The sequence below is a fragment of the Cottoperca gobio genome, chromosome 11, assembly GCF_900634415.1.
Source record: "Cottoperca gobio chromosome 11, fCotGob3.1, whole genome shotgun sequence".
In the NCBI taxonomy this organism is placed as follows: domain Eukaryota; kingdom Metazoa; phylum Chordata; class Actinopteri; order Perciformes; family Bovichtidae; genus Cottoperca; species Cottoperca gobio.
This window is the reverse complement of record NC_041365.1, coordinates 4,915,076-4,934,343: the sequence shown is the minus strand read 5'-3', so window position 1 is coordinate 4,934,343 and position 19,268 is coordinate 4,915,076. Positions and strand designations below refer to the sequence as shown.

General features: G+C 40.2%; 1 protein-coding gene across 1 annotated transcript in view; it reads left to right on the top strand.

Moving 5' to 3' along the window:
• vps50 (VPS50 subunit of EARP/GARPII complex) overlaps positions 1-19,268 on the top strand; it is a 70,094-nt gene that overhangs the window by 12,517 nt on the left and 38,309 nt on the right. Inside the window, exons 7-10 of the mRNA XM_029443697.1 lie at positions 2,548-2,590; positions 3,876-3,974; positions 7,119-7,259; positions 18,301-18,433. Of these exons, the coding sequence (XP_029299557.1) occupies positions 2,548-2,590; positions 3,876-3,974; positions 7,119-7,259; positions 18,301-18,433 (416 nt within the window). The remainder of the gene's footprint in view (positions 1-2,547; positions 2,591-3,875; positions 3,975-7,118; positions 7,260-18,300; positions 18,434-19,268) is intronic.

Below are 19,268 nucleotides of genomic sequence, written 5' to 3'. Positions count from 1 at the left end.
GCTTGAACAAACAAGATATCATATGTTAATTAGTGAGTTTAGAGTTGCTGGTCGGTGTCGTTTTGAACTTTAAACCGCCAGGCTAGCTGTTTCCAACCTGTTTTCAAGTCTCTATGCTATTCTAAGCAAACATTATTACCTGCTGACTCTAGCTTTATATTGACTGTACTGATATGAGGTATCCATCTTCTCATCTAACTCTTGGCAACAACAAAAAAATGGATAAGCATATTTGCATCTTAGTTCCTTTAACCAGTAAGTATGTCAGGCCCTGTTGCTGCCCAGTTTTCTTAATGTTTGTCAACCATTGTTGGATGTCTGCCATGCTGGGATGGTGACTGGTTCTTGTTCTGGGAAACTGCAGTTGTCTCGCTTACACTCAGGTGTTTAATAATCCCCCCCTTCAGCGCTGGTGTTGTGGCTAGGATTATTTTTCTCTTAAATGCTCTTTCAACACTGTTCAGTTTGCGGTTTAGCTTCTGTTCCTTTACCACTCTGCAACGTGGGAGTACAGAATAAAGTTATGTGGTGAACAGGGCATTTATCCTGTTGCCCTCTGCTCCTCTGGTGTATCTCCTTAGTGTTGCTGCCAGAGCTGAACGCCTTTGTTTAGCACTCTCCTGGGCCTTGCATATGGACAGTCAGACGCTTTTCTTTAGCAGCAAAGACCTGACATTGATCCGTTCACCACTTTGTAGTTGAGCCAGCTTACTTACTCTGTGCCTTTTCATTATATTGGCTTCCAGTCCCGCTTTAGGGATACTTTGGGCAATGACTTACCTTAGGTTGAGATTGTAGCTGAGTGTGTCTGGTGTTATCATTGCTGTGGTGCATACCAACTCATTGGATTGTGTTACAGTGTGTTATTAGTAATAGAGATTGTGAGTAGCACTCCATTGGCATTTGCTATGTCACACTGTTTTATGGAAAATTCTCAATCATCATAGTTCAGATACTGAGAGTAAGAAGCTCCTTTGAGTCTCCATCAGTCTTCTGTTGTGTCATCAGTCAAAATGTGCTCCTGGAGACTAATACTGTAGCGGAAACTACCTCAGAAGCTGTTTTGAGTAATTTGTCTGCTGTTTATATTTTTGTCTGTGGACAGATTTCTGCGATAGCGTTTCAATCGGGTTGAGGTCAAGTTTGAAGAGGGGCTTGGCCATAACAAGGGGGGCAAAGGGGCCATTGGGCTCGCAACTTTCCTCCCCACTTTACGCCCCTGGCCCAATTTGGCGTAACCATACTTTACAGGTGTGTAGTTGAGATCAAAATGAAAACTGAGTTTGATGACGGGTGTAGTCCGAGCAAGGGGCGCCGTAAGTAGGGGTGTAGGAAGAGGGGAAGGGGCTATTGACCCCCCTGACTTTACCACCCCTGGCCCGATTTTGGCTTTGCAGTTGGTGTGATCCCATCGCAAGATCCATGAGACCATGTGAATTCATGTTTAGCACTCATCTATAATATTTCTCACACACACACACACACACACACACACACACACACACACACACACACACACACACACACACACACACAAACAGGCAGGAAGGGTTACAATGTATCAAGTTTTGAAAAGGCATGTTCATTTTGCTCCCCGTTTCGCAAAACGACCTGCGAGATTCAATCTGCAGTCTTCTCTCAGTTTCTCTGCTCCCTCACTCGATACCCAACTGAACCTAAGACACTTAATTAGCAATTTATTAAGGACACCCTCTCCCTTGGGCGACTGCGGGCTCACAAGGCACAACACAAGTACGGGCTGACCTGAAAAAGACCTCAAGCAAAGCAGGGACAGAGGCAGGGGAACAGTGGAACAGAGGATAATTATGAATGGGCGCTGTGCAGGGGGAGTCACATGGGAATTGAATCTGTGTCTTGGGATGGGCAAAATAGTCGTGATTTCTCTTGCTACTTTGCAGCTTTTGAGTTGAAAGCATTTCCCCGGATGAGGCAAACTCCAAGCATGCGTAGGCGGTTTGTATTCGTGATAGTCTGCTACGTGCACAGAATACACAGACAGACGCTCGCAATTATGCAGCGGATTTCACTCTAGAAATTGAAAAAGTACAAACACTTGAAACACAAAAAAACTCATCTTCCTAAGATATTAGTCGGACATACATACTTTGTCTCCTTTTTTTGTTTTCGCCCTGTTTGTTTGAAGGAGGAGAATTGTGAGACACATGGCTACAGCTCGTTGATAAAGGATTTCTCTTTCAGGCGACTTTGTTCATGTGCAATTATAAACCGAGCCATATTGTGGTTCCAATAATAGTAAACTCAATTAATCAAAGAAGATTAATTAATGTCAATTTTTATTATTGAATGTCAGAATATATAATTTTCTTCATATTGCAAATTGTCAAACGACAAACAAAGACATTTTATGAATTTGCTCAGACTTTGCATGACAATACAAATGATTGACAACCACACAAATCTTGAACATTGATTAATAATTGATATAAGAAAGTTAGTATGTGACACCATGTTCTGCTTCAGAATTGAAGAACTAACCATCAACAATCTCTCGTTTTCCACTCACAGCGAATTGAATTCCAAACTACAAGACACTCTGGAGCAAATCGAGGTACGTGCCTTCCTGCTTGATCTCGAATTCCGTTATTTGTGAGCAATATCATCATTAAAGAGACTTTAAGCAGTGAATAAGATTTTGCTCTAACCTTGTAATTTTCCTGAAGCACTCATCTGAAAGAAGCAATTTATACTTCATTTTGATAGTTTGCCTTTCTCATTCTGGGTCTGCCAAATATTGACACATTCAGAAAGTCATTATTGTCAGTGTGCAAGCACAGTAAATTATCTCTGTTTCATCTCTAGCTGTGTCGTGATATTTATGTGTGATAAATGTTATGCAAAGCAATTTTCTCTGCACCGCTGCTGCTGCTGCTGCTGCTGCGCTTGAGTAGATTAATTACTGACAGTTTTGTCTGTACGCACGAAAGAGGCGTGCGTGTGCACACACATACATAGCCACGCGGCAAGGTGTCCGTTTGTTTACCTGTCAGCGTGAGTTTGTGAATAAGCAAAGCCAAACCCTATAAAATCACATCTTAAGAATGCTATGCTTTACACAATAAAGTTGTCAGCCTAGCGTTTAACATCCCTCGTTTCCTAAATGTTTTCTTCTTGAAAAACGTGCCACACACACACACACACACACACATGCGCACATCTCCTCCCGTCGTGGGGAATTATTATTATTATTATTATCATTATTATAATTCACTGTATTATCAGGGAGGTTTGCTCTTGTACAGTGTGTGATATACTTGGCAGTGGGCATCACATAAAGTAAAACGTTGACAAAACGTTAAGATTCCACAATATATAGACCCTTTCACAGTGGCACTAGCTGGACTTTGAAAGTGCTTTGGAAATTGAATTTGGTTTAAACAATTACTGACTATGGGTTACTTCTTCTCAGATAGTTACACAAGGTGTGTCAGCGTTACTTATGGTGTATAAGTGCTGCTTTAAACATAAAGCGTGAGAACGTTTATAGTGATGAAAGGCATATTAATTGCACATGGCCTTTTGTCAGCGCTATATTCTTCGAGGACGGCTTATTGTGTCAGGGTTTTCACACATGTACATCCTGGACATTATAACCTTCTGCTAACCTTGATTTACTTTCTTACTTAGACACACACACACACACACACACACACACACACACACACACACACACACACACACACACACTTAAACACTTGCATATCTACACCCAGAACCAAATTGACCATGTGGCCTTGCGTGGTAGCTGTACATCTGCACATCTATATCTAAATCCCGGGTCTTAACGATGATAATCCCTCTCTTTTCCTTTGTCATCCATCTATTTCTGCCTCCAGGAGCAGCTCGATGTCGCCCTGTCGAAGACTTGTAAGCACTTTGATGTTTCGCACTACACCAAGGTCCAGCTGGCCTACACTTTGCTGGGCAAGACACAGGTCAGTGGTTTGACTCATCTACTGCATTTGTTTGACTCTCTGTCTTTCTCTTATTTGAGATTTCTTTTGGGCGGGGGTTTGAATGTGATAATAAAATAAAAATAAAATAAAGATTGTGTTGTTCATCTCGGCTGTTCCGTTAATTATGTCGTGTGCATTCAGTAGACATGGTTGTTCCCTTAACTTTCACAACCTTTTGCCACCAAAAAAGAAATCCTCCACAGACGAGATAATAGAAATCATGAAAATGTAATTTGGTTTATTCTAGTTGTCCCTTTGTCATTATTATTCCTTCTTGCCTCAGTCGAGTGTTTTCACGGCAATGAGTGAATTCAGGGTTTTCTCATTGGAGTAGAGAATATTTTTGGGTCACAGGGCGCGCGTGTCATCCTTTGTGATAACGTTATGCTCGGCTTACTGTCAATCAACCGACACCAACAGAAACCATCCACAAAAAGGAAAATACTGTAGTTTCTGTTAAAAATGCCTGCGTAGAAATATAAATAGACCATAACCTTAAATGACACAGATATTATCTTTTCACGAGCGTCCTTCTTTACTTACTCTCCTCCTTACTCTTCATAGCTCATTCCAGCCCACATATTTGTTTTATCAAAAAGTATTGATCTCGAATGCTCGCACCTTTTCTTTTTTTAGTAACCCTTGCACTCCTTCATCATTTTATTCCCTAATCTCCTTCTTCGATTTTAAATTACATTTCTTCTCCCCTGATCTTAAGCTTTCTGCCTAGGTGTAAAACTTTTCTTTTTCTTTCTCTCTGGTCTAGCTAATCAGTCAATGGCTCGAGTTGTCGGCGATAATGACAAACTTTGTGCTTACATAATCTTAGTGTCGTCCTTGAAATATTTGTTACTTTCCTACGCCAACAAGTAGGGGCATTGGTGGTCCAGTAACGGCTGCAACGAGTAGCCATTAAGCTGTGCACTGTGATTTTAAATGATGATGAGGCTGCCATGTCTGAAAATAACACCTTCGGCCAATTTTAAATGGACTCTGTAATTCCACAAATGTCGTTCCATTCCTCATCCAGCATTTTCAGCCCTTGCACGTCCTGCACTCGCACATTTCCGCTGAGCCTATAGGTGATGGTGATTAAAGCCTGCGAGAAAATGGATGGAGATACTTTGCTTAATTGACTTACGCTGGGTAAATGACTGTTCTGAAAACATGACATTTTACTGTACAACATATCGCCAGTGTACATTCTGTGAATTAATGGCATAGACATTCTAAAATAAAGTTCACCTTTTCCACATTGCACTTGGCAGGACTAGTGCGTGACAGTTGAAAAATAACTTGTTGAATGGATGCGTCACCGGAGCAACCAAAAAAGAGCCTCACTCTCATTCTGGCACTCAAACAGCAACAAACATATTCCGTCATTGTTATTTTCCCAACGTGAGCTAATGTTGATGCTGATAAATGTGCTGTATGCCTCTTGGCATAAACAGCCATCCTTGAGGTGGAGATGCTTGTTGAGAATGACTAGTGCTTTTCTTATTACTGTGATAATGAGCATTTTCAGACTGAAAAGCTAAGGAGTTGTTTCTTGACTGCCTCTTGCCACTGCTCCTTTTCTTCTCCTTCTTTTTTTCTTTTGCTTGGACTGAATTGGTTTGTCACACTCCTCTCGGCATCTGTGTTTCTCACACTTGTGCGGTGCTAGCTTGGCCTCCGATATTGTTGCCTGCAGCTTCCTGGAGAACCGCTCAGTCGACGGTATGAAGGACAGACGGAGACTAGATTCAGCTACGATCTTTGCTGCAGTGCACACACATGCACAATCTAACACTATTTATCCGACACTCTTGAGTAGCATACCAAGTCAAACCATTTGTATTTTCGTTACGCTGGTCTCTCTCGGCTCTCATTACCTGACTCATAGCCTAACGAGCCTGACACACAGTTTGCTTTTTCCAACATTTGTCTGAATGAAACATTTGCTTGCAGTAGAATGAGTGTGTTTGCTTTTGTTTTTGATTGATAATTATGTCTAAAGATGACGATCGGTATGATGTGAGTCATTATAGATGCCCCCCAGTCCATGCTTTGTACAGCCAGCGATTTGTTTGTGTTTTTATTTTGGCATAAAAAGTTATAAACTCCCTCAGAAAAAAGGGAAGTAATGTTTGAATCACTTTTGAGGCCGCAGGCAGTCAAGAATGGATGTGGGCAACACCAGTAGTGGTGAGCTTGCAGTAAGAACATTTAATTGCACTGCAACACCCATTACCTATAGGCCTTTGTGCCTACATATCCTGCGACTGTTGTCCTCAATTCACGAGGGTCTCGTAGCGAGAGTGTGCGTGGGAGCTGCAAAACAGAAAACGATGGTAAAATGGAAGAGAATAAGTGAAGCAAGACTACAGAAGCAAGATTCTACTGCAGATGTTTGTTTTTTTAATGAAATCATGATAATTAATGATAAAGGAAGCAATGAAGAAAACCCACTCTGCCATTGATAAGTTGTGTGTGTGTTTTATTTAATTAAATTTTTTATGAAAACGATGGATCATCAAATGATTACCCACAGAAAATCAGATCAGCGGACTCCCCGGCTCCCCTCAGCTTTATGAAACATTTAAGCGTCTGTTCACTCATTGTTTTGGTTTTAAAGCCGACAACTTTACTCTTTTGTTTCGTGGCAATGTTCTCATCAGAATCATGGCCCTATGGTAATAACTCATTATGGTGAAATGGCTCAGAGTAACTGATGAGAGGAATGGTTCCACAAGCTGTGCTGCCATACATGTCACTAATATACTTCTGCCATTTGTATTTTTGTTCATTGCCGTTATCGATTCATTAACGACACTTTCCACAGCGAACTGAGCCGGTGTCAGAGATGTGAATAATAGAAAAACTGGAGGCAAAATTGTCCATTTTCACTTGGACTTGAACATTGCAGTTCCCAGGAGTCAGCTATGCCCATTTTCCCTCATGCCATATTGTGTAGCTAACATAATATGTCTGCAAATAATTAAAAATATCAAGTATACAGCATGTGTCTCCAAGAAGTTTGATTTGTATTTTCCCTGCCTTTTCACACATCCACATTGGCAGATGACAGTGACATCTTAACAAAACAGTTTTTCATAACAGTGGGTTTGGCTCTCTCTGCAGACTGCTATGGACCAGCTGCACATGCACTTCACCCAGGCGATCCACAACACAGTGTTCCAAGTGGTGCTGGGATATGTGGAGCTGTGTGCTGGCAACGCTGATACCAAGTTCCAGAAGATGCAGTATAAAGACCTGTGCACGGTAAGGAGGTGTGTGTGTGGGTGTGTGGGTGGTCAATTTATTCCCCTGCTATTCCCCCCCCCCCCCCCATTCTGTCTTCTTCTGCTACTGTAAGCTTCTTGGCCAGAAGACGGTTCAGTTCCCTTTTGTTAGATTCCAATGTGAAAACTAACACCTTCTTTACTTAGTTAAGCGAAAACTTAATACAGAACAGAAAACACCACCTGCAGAGGGCTGTGATGAAAGGACATATGACACGCTCGCACACTTTCTCAGCTTTCTTATTCCCTTGTAGCCAAACAAAAAATGCTTTATTTCATGACAAGCGATTCTACAGATTCTCCATAATAGAGTGCAAAGAAGGAGTAGAGCAGAAAGGGTTTCAGAGAAGGGAAAGTAAAGTATATCGAAGTCGTTCACTATGAAATAATTAATCTAAAAACAGAACCAATGCAGCAGCAGCACTTTTTGATTGGGCTCTCCATACCGGCCCCCCTCAGTTCCCCCTCTGTCTTTTTCTTTCCCTCCAGATCAAAATAAATCACATTTGCATGGCCAGCAAGCCGCAACTTGGTCAATTCATCATTACCTTGCTGGGAGTGAGTTTCCTTCCCCTAGGGACTGTGTTACAGTCTGACCTACAGTGTGCAGGGGTATAGAGGTATAGGTTATCCCTGCCAGAGTGGAGGGTGCAATTTGTTTCTTTACGGTCTCTCCCGACATGTCAGCTGTCAGTGTTTTTCCTCCCTGATCCTCTAGTTCCACGTGTGGCCTTGCTGTTTGATTGCACGACTTTGCCAGCTGTGCTCACACCTACAATCCGCTGCCCTTTACCTCTTATGTGCTACCTCTCCTCCTCTTCACTCCCCATCTCTACTTCCCTTGCTTCCTGCTTCATCCTTTTCTTCTCTATTCATGCATGTTTTCCTTCCTCCAGTTGTTAGGAGGCACGGAAGGAGCAATATTCAGTTTATAAAGGTTTGGGCTTCTAGGTCAAATCAAATCAAATCAAATTTATTTGTATAGCCCAATATCACAAATTATACATTTGTCTCAGTGTGCTTTACAGACTGTACAGGTTACAACATCCTCTGTCCTTAGACCCTCGCATCGCACAAGGAAAAACTTCCTAAAAGAAACCCCAAAATTAAAGGGGAAAAAATGGAAGAAACCTCAGGGAGAGCAACTGAGGAGGGATCCCTCTCCCAGGACGGACAGACGTGCAATAGATGTCGTGTGTACAGGATAAACAACATAGTACAAATACAACATTTGACAGAAATTATGTTGTGTTGGAAAAAAAAAGAAATAGAAAGTTTGGATGAATCCAGGAAAATGTCAATAAGGCTTCCCGGTGTCCAGCAGGACCAGGTCAGCAGGCGCTGTCACGATTCATGATCCTGACGTAAACTTTATCAGTGGCAACCTGCCACATGAGAGACAGACACTCCGGGGATGATACCCCGGATGGTGAGTTAGTAACATACATTTACATAAATGCATATAGATAGAGAGGGAGAAGAAGAGAGAGGGAGAAAAGGAAGAGAGCAGGGAGGTGTCCCCCGGCAGTCTAAGCCTATAGCAGCATAACTAGGGGCTGATCCAGGGCAAACCTGAGCCAGCCCTAACTATAAGCTTTATCAAAAAGGAAAGTCTTTAGCCTACTCTTAAATGTGGAGAGTGTGTCTGCCTCCCGAACACAACCTGGAAGCTGGTTCCACTGGAAAGGAGCTTGATAGCTGAAGGCTCTGGCTCCCATTGTACTCTTAGAGACTCTAGGAACTACAAGTAACCCTGCAGTCTGGGAGCGTAATGCTCTAGTTGGTTTATAAGGTACTATGAGATCTTTAAGATATGCTGGAGCCTGACCTTTAATTGATTTGTAAGTCAGGAGAAGGATTTTGAATTCTATTCTGTATTTTACCGGGAGCCAGTGCAGAGCAGCTAATACAGGAGTAATATGATCCCATTTCCTTGTTCTAGTCAATACACGTGCCGCTGCATTTTGGATCAACTGAAGAGTCTTAACCGACTTTTTTGGACAACCTGATAACAATGAGTTGCAGTAATCCAGCCTTGAAGTAACAAATGCATGGACTAGTTTTTCTGCATCATTTTGAGACAGGATGTGTCTTATTTTTGCAATGTTACGTAGATGAAAGAAGGCAGTCCTTGAGATTTGTTTTATGTGGGAGTTAAACGACAGATCTTGATCAAAGATGACGCCAAGATTCCTTACAGTGGTGCTGGAGGCCAAGTTAATGCCATCCAGAGCTTCTATGTCATTAGAAAATGCGTTTCGGAGGCGTTTAGGGCCAAGTATAATAACTTCAGTTTTGTCTGTGTTTAACATCAAAAAGTTGCTAGACATCCAAGTTTTTATGTCCTTAAGGCATGCTTGAAGTTTAGCCAATTGATTGGTTTCATCTGGTTTAATTGATAGATATAATTGGGTATCATCCGCATAACAATGAAAGTTTATAGAGTGGTTCCTTATAATATTGCCCAAAGGAAGCATATATAAGGTGAATAGAATCGGTCCAAGTACAGAACCCTGCGGAACTCCAAGACTGACTTTGGCTGTCATGGAGGATTTATCGTTAACAAGTACAAATTGAGATCGCTCAGATAAATAGGACTTGAACCAGCTTAGTGCGGTTCCTTTTATGCCAACACAATGTTCCAGTCTCTGTAGTAGAATGTCATGATCAACAGTGTCGAAAGCAGCACTGAGGTCTAACAAGACAAGAACAGAGACGAGTCCTTTGTCTGAAGCCAATAGAAGGTCATTGGTAACTTTCACCAGTGCCGTCTCTGTGCTATGATGAACTCTAAATCCAGATTGAAAAACCTCAAATAAACTATTATTATGTAAAAAGTCACACAACTGTTTTGCGACTGCTTTCTCAAGGATTTTAGCGAGAAAGGGAAGGTTAGATATCGGCCTATAGTTGGCTAAAACCTCTGGATCAAGACCAGGCTTTTTAAGAAGTGGTTTTATTACAGCTACTTTAAAGGATTTTGGTACGTAGCCAGATAATAGAGACAGGTTGATCATATTTAATAACGAGGTGTTAATTAAGGGTAAAACTTCTTTAAACAGTTTAGTTGGAATCGGGTCTAAAAGACAGGTTGATGGTTTAGACGATGAGATTGTTGAAGTTAGTTGGTTAAGGTTGATTGGAGTAAAACAGTCTAGATATATTTCAGGAGTTACAGATGTTTTTAAAATTCCAACAGTTGAAGTTAAGTCATTACCAATTGAGGTCAGGAGGAGATTAATTTTGTCTCTAATAATTATAATTTTATCGTTAAAGAAACTCATAAAGTCGTCACTACTGAGAGATATAGGAACAGAAGGCTCTGTAGAGCTGTGGCTCTCTGTCAGCCTGGCTACAGTGCTGAAAAGAAACCTGTGGTTGTTCTTATTTTCTTCTATTAAGGAAGAGTAATAAGCTGCTCTGGCATTACGGAGAGCCTTCTTATACGTTTTAAGATGATCTAACCAGACTAAACGAGATTCTTCCAATTTAGTGGAACGCCATTTACTTTCAAGATTTCTCGACTTTTGTTTTAGTTTGCGGATTTGCAAATTAAGCCATGGAGCTTTCTTTTTCTGTTTTATGATCTTCTTCTTAAGAGGAGCGACAGAGTCGAGTGTTATTCGCAGTGAGGCTGCAGCGCTATCAACAAGATGATTAATTTGGGAGGGACTAAAGTTAGCATTGGAGTCCTCTGTTATATTGATATTGAGTCCTGGTATTGAATCAAGTGCTGATGGAATCACTTCCTTAAATTTAGTCACAGCACTTTCAGATAAACATCGAGCGTAGGATATTTTGCCTACTGGCTTGTAGTCCAGTAACAGGACTTCAAAAGTTATTAAAAAATGGTCTGATAAAAGAGGATTATGTGGACACACTGATAAACTTTCAATTTCAACACCATATCCCAGAACAAGGTCCAGAGTGTGGTTTAAACAGTGAGTTGGTTCATGTACATTTTGACTGAACCCAATTGAATCTAATATTGAGATAAATGCATTATTAAGGCTGTCACTATCAACATCCACATGAATATTAAAGTCACCTACAATAATTACTTTATCTGTTTTAAGGACTAAATTTGATAAAAATTCTGAGAATTCAGATAGAAATTCAGAGTACGGACCAGGAGGGCGGTACACAGTAACAAATAAAACTGGCTTTATTGTTTTCCATGTTGGGTTTGAGAGCGTAAGAACAAGGCTTTCAAAAGAGTTATATTTTAGTTTAGGCTTAGGATTGATCAAGAGGTTTGAGTCAAATATGGCCCCAACTCCACCTCCTCGGCCAGTACCTCGAGGAATGTGAGTATTAATATGACCAGGTGGAGTAGATTCATTTAGACTGACATATTCTTCATGTCTCAGCCAGGTTTCAGTGAGACAAAATAAATCAATCTTATTATCTGATATTAAATCATTTACCAATCCAGCTTTCGTTGATAAAGATCTGATGTTTAAGAGCCCACATTTAATTTTTTGATTTAGTTGCACTTTTGCAGCGGTGGTGTTTATTTTAATTAGGTTTTCATGTATAACTCCTCTTCTGTTAACCATAGACTTGATTAGTTTCAGTGGTCGTGGGGCAGACACAGTCACTATGGGGATTTGAGTGGGTGACTGCCCGGAAAGAAGCACAGAGAAGTGTGTAAGACTACAACTCTTTGTCCTGGTCTCAACTCTGGGTTGTCATGGATTAGGTCCACTAATAGACTGTGTAATATTATTGGATATGAGATCTGCTCCAGCCAAAGTAGGATGGATGCCGTCACTCCTAATCAGACCAGGCCTTCCCCAGAAAGTCCGCCAATTGTCTACGAAGCCCACATCATTATCTGGACACCACCGTGAGAGCCAGCGACGGTCAAGGGCTTCTGTTGGTTGGACCCAATTTAAATCCAGAGGGATCAATGGTCGTCTGCATTCGAGCTGGCTGGCAGGATGTTTTTATTGTAGGAGCTGAGTAAAAGATTTAAATATCAGATTCTCTGCGGTTGAGCACATTTTTATTGTCACCATAGAAAGTTGTCAAAAATGTTTGGTGGGATTTCAAAAAATGTGAATTAGCTTTGTTGTTTTAAGTGTCATCACGCTTACTGGAAATACTGCGTCAATGCAACTGTACAGTAGTTACAGACGCATCCTAAGGTTTCCTGTTTGATAGATACCCTGTCAGCACGCCGTGTTGCCTGGATGATCCCACACATACCTCAAACACAGACACACGTAGTGTAGAAACACTCTTACGAACGCAAGATTGATGGGATGTGTCATTACACTCTCGGCTGTGTGATCATGATTGATAGGGCAGCACATCCACACGCAGGCGCATACTCAAATGAAGAGGTATGTGAACAAGTACACACAGTAAACATTGTTGTTCTGACAGCATTTACAGCCTGTCTGCAGTGACTTCTCTGGGGAGAGAGTGTTTTTTTTATTCCTTTTACTCCTCACAGTAGGTTATTTTATCAGAGGCACTCATGTACTTGCCTTTACAATGTCAACAGGGGAACTAACCCATGTGAAATAAGTGTCTATGTAGCTAATGTGGCGCACACACACACACTGGACACTGGTTTTGAGGAGATTCTGAAAATGTGAAGATGGGTTTGTCCTTTTTTGAGGTTTCCGAGTATTTGAAATGCCCTTCAGGTTTCCTGTCTGAAGTTGGTCGGGACTTTGCAGCATAATGACATTCATGAGTAGTTTCCAAGGTCTCTCCGATGAAAAGATGATGGCACGTTCTCCTTTTCAAATCAACACAGAATGTGGTCGGGGAAATCAGCTAAGCAAAGCTTTCCAAGCTCTTTCAACAAATGCCATTTGTTTGCTCCCCCGCAACTCGTTGGACCCTCAACCTGCACCAGTGGAGCTCCTCGGCAGAGGATGTGTTACTGTTGTCAAACTGTATCAGTACGACACAGAGCGAACGTATTCGGCTGCTGTTCCCCCCGATACATAAAGGTTAGGAAAATGTTCGAGCCACATTAGACCTTCTGAACTTGCATCTTAGTTGTGCAACTTAAAATTCAAGGGAAAGGGAAACACACAAAGGTCAGTTCAGATTGTGAAAGGGTCTTATTAATTTTACATCAACATCTCATCCTTATTGGCCAGGCTCATTCCTTATCAATCCCCCCAGCTCACTCCAAGAATCCTAGTAGGTTCTCATAGAAGAGGAGGTGAACCATATACTGTACTGCGTTTTCATATTGTATTTACCTCAGTAGTTATAGATATTTATCGGAATACGCTATTGTTTCTGGCAATTCCACTAAATCATATTGTAAGCCTGTAATGAACAAGGCAGCCTCTAGAAGCTGCTCTTGGGGCTTTATATTGTTACACAATGCCATTAGCGCTACTAGACCAATCTCTCCAATATTATCATAACTGCTCAGTAACCTATAGTGATCCATCCCACTGTCTATTGTGCAGTGTCCCATTATTTTGATATAGACTGACCTTCAGTGCAGTTGTATATCTGAAGGATGGACCATTTTGCAAGGCTGTGGAGTGGAAGCAGACACTGTGGCTTTTTCATGTTAAGTAGTGCCATGATCCTACGCCGCCTTTTTGTGTTTAGTTAATCATGGCCGCTGATAACCGCTTCATAACCGAATGCAACTATCAACCGCCGAACGCATCTTATTATCCCAGCTCTTATGAATAGAAATTGTTCTCATGTTGTTACTACTCTGTCACAGTAGTGATAGACTTCTAAAGACGGCAGCTGTTTATCATGAAGTGTTTTTGTTTCTTTCTTTCTTTCCCCCAGAGGAATGATTTGTTTGATTTTTGATTCTCAGGCTAGGATGCCCCATTAGTTTTTTTGTTTGTTTTTTGTTTTTCTGTTGCTTGGATCATTCTTATGTGTTTCTGGGGAAATTGTGTTTTGAAGAGCAACAAAAACGACTCCCTCTGAACACCATGGAGACTCAGGCAACGCCTTTGATACAGTTGATATGTGCAATGAACTTTGCTTTAGTGATGAAGCTCATTAAAGTACAACATGAAACAGGGAGCCAATGATCGGAAACATGTCCCTGTGTGGAATCTCAATCTCATACCCCGGTCTGGATGAAAGTACTTGACATCTGAATGTAAAGTGATGATGATAATAAGACGCATTGCCTTAAACCATTATTATTTTTCGTAAAAGGTTTAAAGGACGATGGCTTTGACGAAAGCATCAGTCAGTGGTTTCTCGAGCAGAAGCAGCATTCCAGTTTCTTCCTCTTTAATGGTGTCCCACACGGTACTATATGGAGCCCTTTGCTTTTTACAGTATACATAAGAAATAGCTTTGTCCACTTTTATGTAGAGGATTATTCAGAATGCTAATCTGCACTGGGGTTGCACCAGCTATGCAGAAATTCATACGTAGATTAGTTTGAACAGAATTTTAATTTAGGCACCACTAACATTTTTTCAAGATTTCCATCAGCTGAAATAGTCCAACTTAGGCATAAGTTACAAAATAAATCTTACTAACCCGTAGTTGTGTAAAGTCCTCCGTAAAATAGCGGTTGGCATCGTTTTGAAAAGGTGGCATATCTTGGAGGATGAGCGAAATATACCGTCTGCTTTACATTGGCATAACTTTCTCTGTGACACATTACACCCCTCGGACATTTAGCATGACTTTGATTTATACCCGCACTTTTATTTTCCAAGTGCGGATGCGGCGTCTACAGATTGTTGAATATGCGTTTGATCTCTTGCTCGTTGATCTGTTTATTTATTCTTTTTTTTAATGGTGCAGGGTGTGAATCAACTAATTCAAGGTTACCTGTCCTCACTTGCACTTTGTACTCTTTGTACAATGTGTGGCATTTCTTTCATGCACACTCTTCCACACACATAATAATAATAAAAAGAAACCTCTCTGACACAGCTTGACATACAAAATGATATGTGCATAAAAATGCGTAACTGTCTTCAGAAAACCTGGCTGAAAATAGATCCCAAGCCTGCCTCCTCTGAAGTCTCATCACTGTACTTGTTTAAAAGGCCAGCTAGGTGGATGACATACGTTGTTTTTATTTAAATAATTTTCCTGTGTAACCTTACTGCAGGTGTGACTTACAAACACTCTTATGTCCATTTGAACATGCACACGCACACTGGACAATACAGCAGCTCTGTGTAGGTGTACTTCTCCTGAAGCTCTACACACACACACACACACACACACACACACACACACACACACACACACACACACACACACACACACACACACACACACACACACACACACACACACACACCATCTCCCCTCACCTCAGTTGCCTGGCAACATGTTGCTGGGATATGGTTGACTGTTGGAAACATGGGTTGTCAAACGTAAACCTTGTTTTTTTTAAATCTCTATTTGTTTATTTCAGGTTGACTTCCCATGCAAATTATAATTCTAGTATAGCACCTATAATACAAAGTAAACAGTAGTAATACATTTATTATCATTATTATTTGTGTTATTATATAATGGCTGTGTCTGTTGGTGCTAGTATTTTATGTCATATTTAAAAGTGTATAGTATATCCAGAGTACTTTAATATTCTAGTACAAGCACTATGGATAATTAATGTTTATTTATTCAGAAGTCCAGTGTAATGATTGATATTGTTTCTTCAGGCTTAAGGAGAGCCAGGATTACTTTTTTTTTATATACTACAATTCTGTCATTCTACATTGGACCTGCAGCGCTTCGGCAGGTTTATAGATTTTATATGTCATAATTAAATGCTTTCATTTTGCTTTAAAAATGTTAAATATCCACATTATTCCCCGTCTTACCAGATGGCTGGTTAATACGTTGTTTTTGTGGTTTGTGGTGTACCGTGCTGCTTATACTCCCTACGGATATCAGGTAATGCAAAGTCAACACGGCTCATAAAAATCATAAAAGACGGCCACTGTTTGTGTGTAGGACTGGAGGTCTGCGCCTCTTCGTACACACCTGACTGCACATCCCACTGTTGCTAATTACAAATTCCACAAGTTGTATGATTGTGAAGTGCACTAGTCACTGAGTTTGTTGTTGACATGTTGGAGATGAGTTGCCACTGTTGTGGTTATGGAAAAATCCTCAACAAATAAACAGTGAGTAATGTCTAATGTAGCAACGGTATTAAAAATTCAAATAAAAACAAATTCAAATGAGGATTTATTACACCGGTAAGTGACTGTCGTCATTGGAGACTTTGCCGGATGTTAATGTGCTATTGAAAGATGGATGGCTGAACGTGTGATGTGCATTCAACTGTTAAATATTCTATTCTATTGCAACACAGCATAACACCAACTTCTTTATTTTTTTATAATATTTTTGACTATTACACTTTTCACACTTTTAATTTGAAGTGCTGTAAATGTATGATTACCTGTTGAACTTTAGTGTTCAGCAAACCAAGCTCATACCAATTCAACATAATAACAGTGGTTGACAGCAGGGGAGGCTGTTCTGCAATGTAGCTGCCTCGGGCAACAGCTCTGTCATTGACATCTTTTCAGATGGCGGTCATTACGGAATTTCTTGCTGATTGCTTACAGTGGGGAATGTACCTCACATGTCTCACTAAGAACAGTTCTGTTGAGAGATTTCCTGCCAACTTGTGGTTTGTCACTCAGGCACTCGGACATGCCAGAGGGAGAAGTCAGAAAAAGCAGCAGGACTTTACTTATGTTAGTTTGTGCACAGTTGCGGTCTTTATTGCAATGCGCTGTTTTCTCCTTCAGCTATCAACAGCGTGCGAGGCTTGTGTTGTTTATATTTCCAATGCTTTCGCGATGAAGCGGAGTTCTGGAACCACTTATTCATTATCGTGGTTTAGCAAACAAAACTGAAGTGCGGCTGCTGTCGACAGCACCGTTTCATCTGACAGTGATTAATTTGTCTCCGGACATGTTGACAGGACTCTATTGGCGAGTTTTTCGGCGCAGCCTTGAACTGTGTCAGTGGCTACTATTGTGCCAGCTGCACTTTTCTTTGGAGGGCCAAATATATAATTAACACTCACATTTTTCCAGACCGTCTGGCTTCCTAAGAGCTTAGAATCAGAAATGTTCATCTGTTGGATGTGTGCTTTCTATCATACATGTTCAGCTGTCTTGTTTTTGATTCAGCACCCCTGTGATATTTTACAAAGCTCAATGCAGTAGTGGTTATTCTTGGGTATGTAGGTGTAGAATTTTTTAATTTTTTAAATATAAATACATCATTACATATATTATGTTACTTTTATTTTTTTACGTAGTACTTAATAAATGATTCCATTTTCTGAAAGCAATTTCTGATGCACAGACGGTGGTAGATTATCCACCTGCATAGACATATTATTATTATTATTATTATTATTATTATTATTATTATTATTATTATTATTATTATTATGTATGTACATTACTGTCTGAGATCCATCTTTGATAGACATATTATTATTAATATTATTATTATTATTATTATTATATATGTACATTACTGTCTGAGATCCATCTTTGATAGACTTATTATTATTATTGTTATTATTATTATTATTATTATTATTATTATATATGTACATTACTGTCTGAGATCCATCTTTGAGTTATCTGTGCATGTTATTTATAAACTCAAGTCATCATCGTATGATATAACTTAATGTGCACATCAAAGATATTTGACACCCTCTTAATAACATCATTGTTTTAATCATTACTTACATTAATTAGCTCGTACATAAGATGAAAGCGTTTCTTGTGCCACAAAAAATCCAATGTCTTCCAACACGAAGACCTTGAATGATGAGTATAAGCAGGCTTTAATTAGATGTGATATTTCTTTTTGTCTGAGTCTCCTGCTAAATCCTGTAATTTATTTTAAAGTAGTCCAGTGCTGTTTCATCTTCCAGAATTATGTGTTTTTTCTTTGAGGTAAATGCATATGGGAAATAAACAAAATACAACACTGAATTCCTATACTGTAGAAAAAGAGCATCAGTGACCTTGTTTTCATCTCTTCTCTGTTGGCAGCATATCACCATGGACAGCTACATCCCCTGCCTGACGGATCTGTGCAAGGCATTGTGGGAGGTGATGGTGAGTTACCACCGCACCATTCAGTGGCACGAGGAGCATGACAAACAGGAGACCACGACCGCTCCAGGTGAGAGTCTATACCTGTTAAAACCCAATGACAATGATTTTTCTATTTGTTCTGACCTGTGACAACAAACTCTTGCACATTTCCCTGTAGAAGCATACACATTCAGGAATATCAGATACACTAACGACCTCTTGACCTTATGTCTTGCACTAGCTAATATTTGGTGCCTCCAACTCTCCTTCATTTTTATTTTATTTTAACTCTAAAGTCTCTTTGTCACCTGCTTTTTTCTCTCTTCAGTTTTTCATTTAGACTTACTCATAAACTATCAAATCTGCGCCCTCTACCCTAAGCTGAAATAGCTCAGTATACAAAGACTTGGTGAAAATGGGGTCAGCTTCCTCCACAAGCTCAGGAGTGCCACTTGTCCGTGGTTGTTTGATTTCAACATGCATTAGGTTTATCAGCTTTAGATCTGACAGAAAGGAATGATTACATCTTGCTGTATGAAAAGAAAAGGGAGTATTAAATGTGTGCCGTGGTTACAGAGCAGCATGCGGTGAAGTGGTACGGGTTCTGAAGTGGCACATATATTTCAGAGTTATCTTTCAGTGTAGAGGTCATTGAATGAGTCGGTAGTGGAATAATTACTTTTGATTACACTGTCCTTTGTAAAACACCTCCTCTTTGCAACAATACAAAGTGATGTGAATTATAGTTATTCAGTTGTACAGTGTCTCTGTGGTGCAATGATAGGGTTTATTTTTGTAGCATTATCAAATATAAATTGGTTCGACGATCTTTCTCAATTACATGGATTATAAATTAAATGTACTCGTAGTACATATCATATGAACATATCAAAATGAATATGTTCAGGGATGAATATATGCTC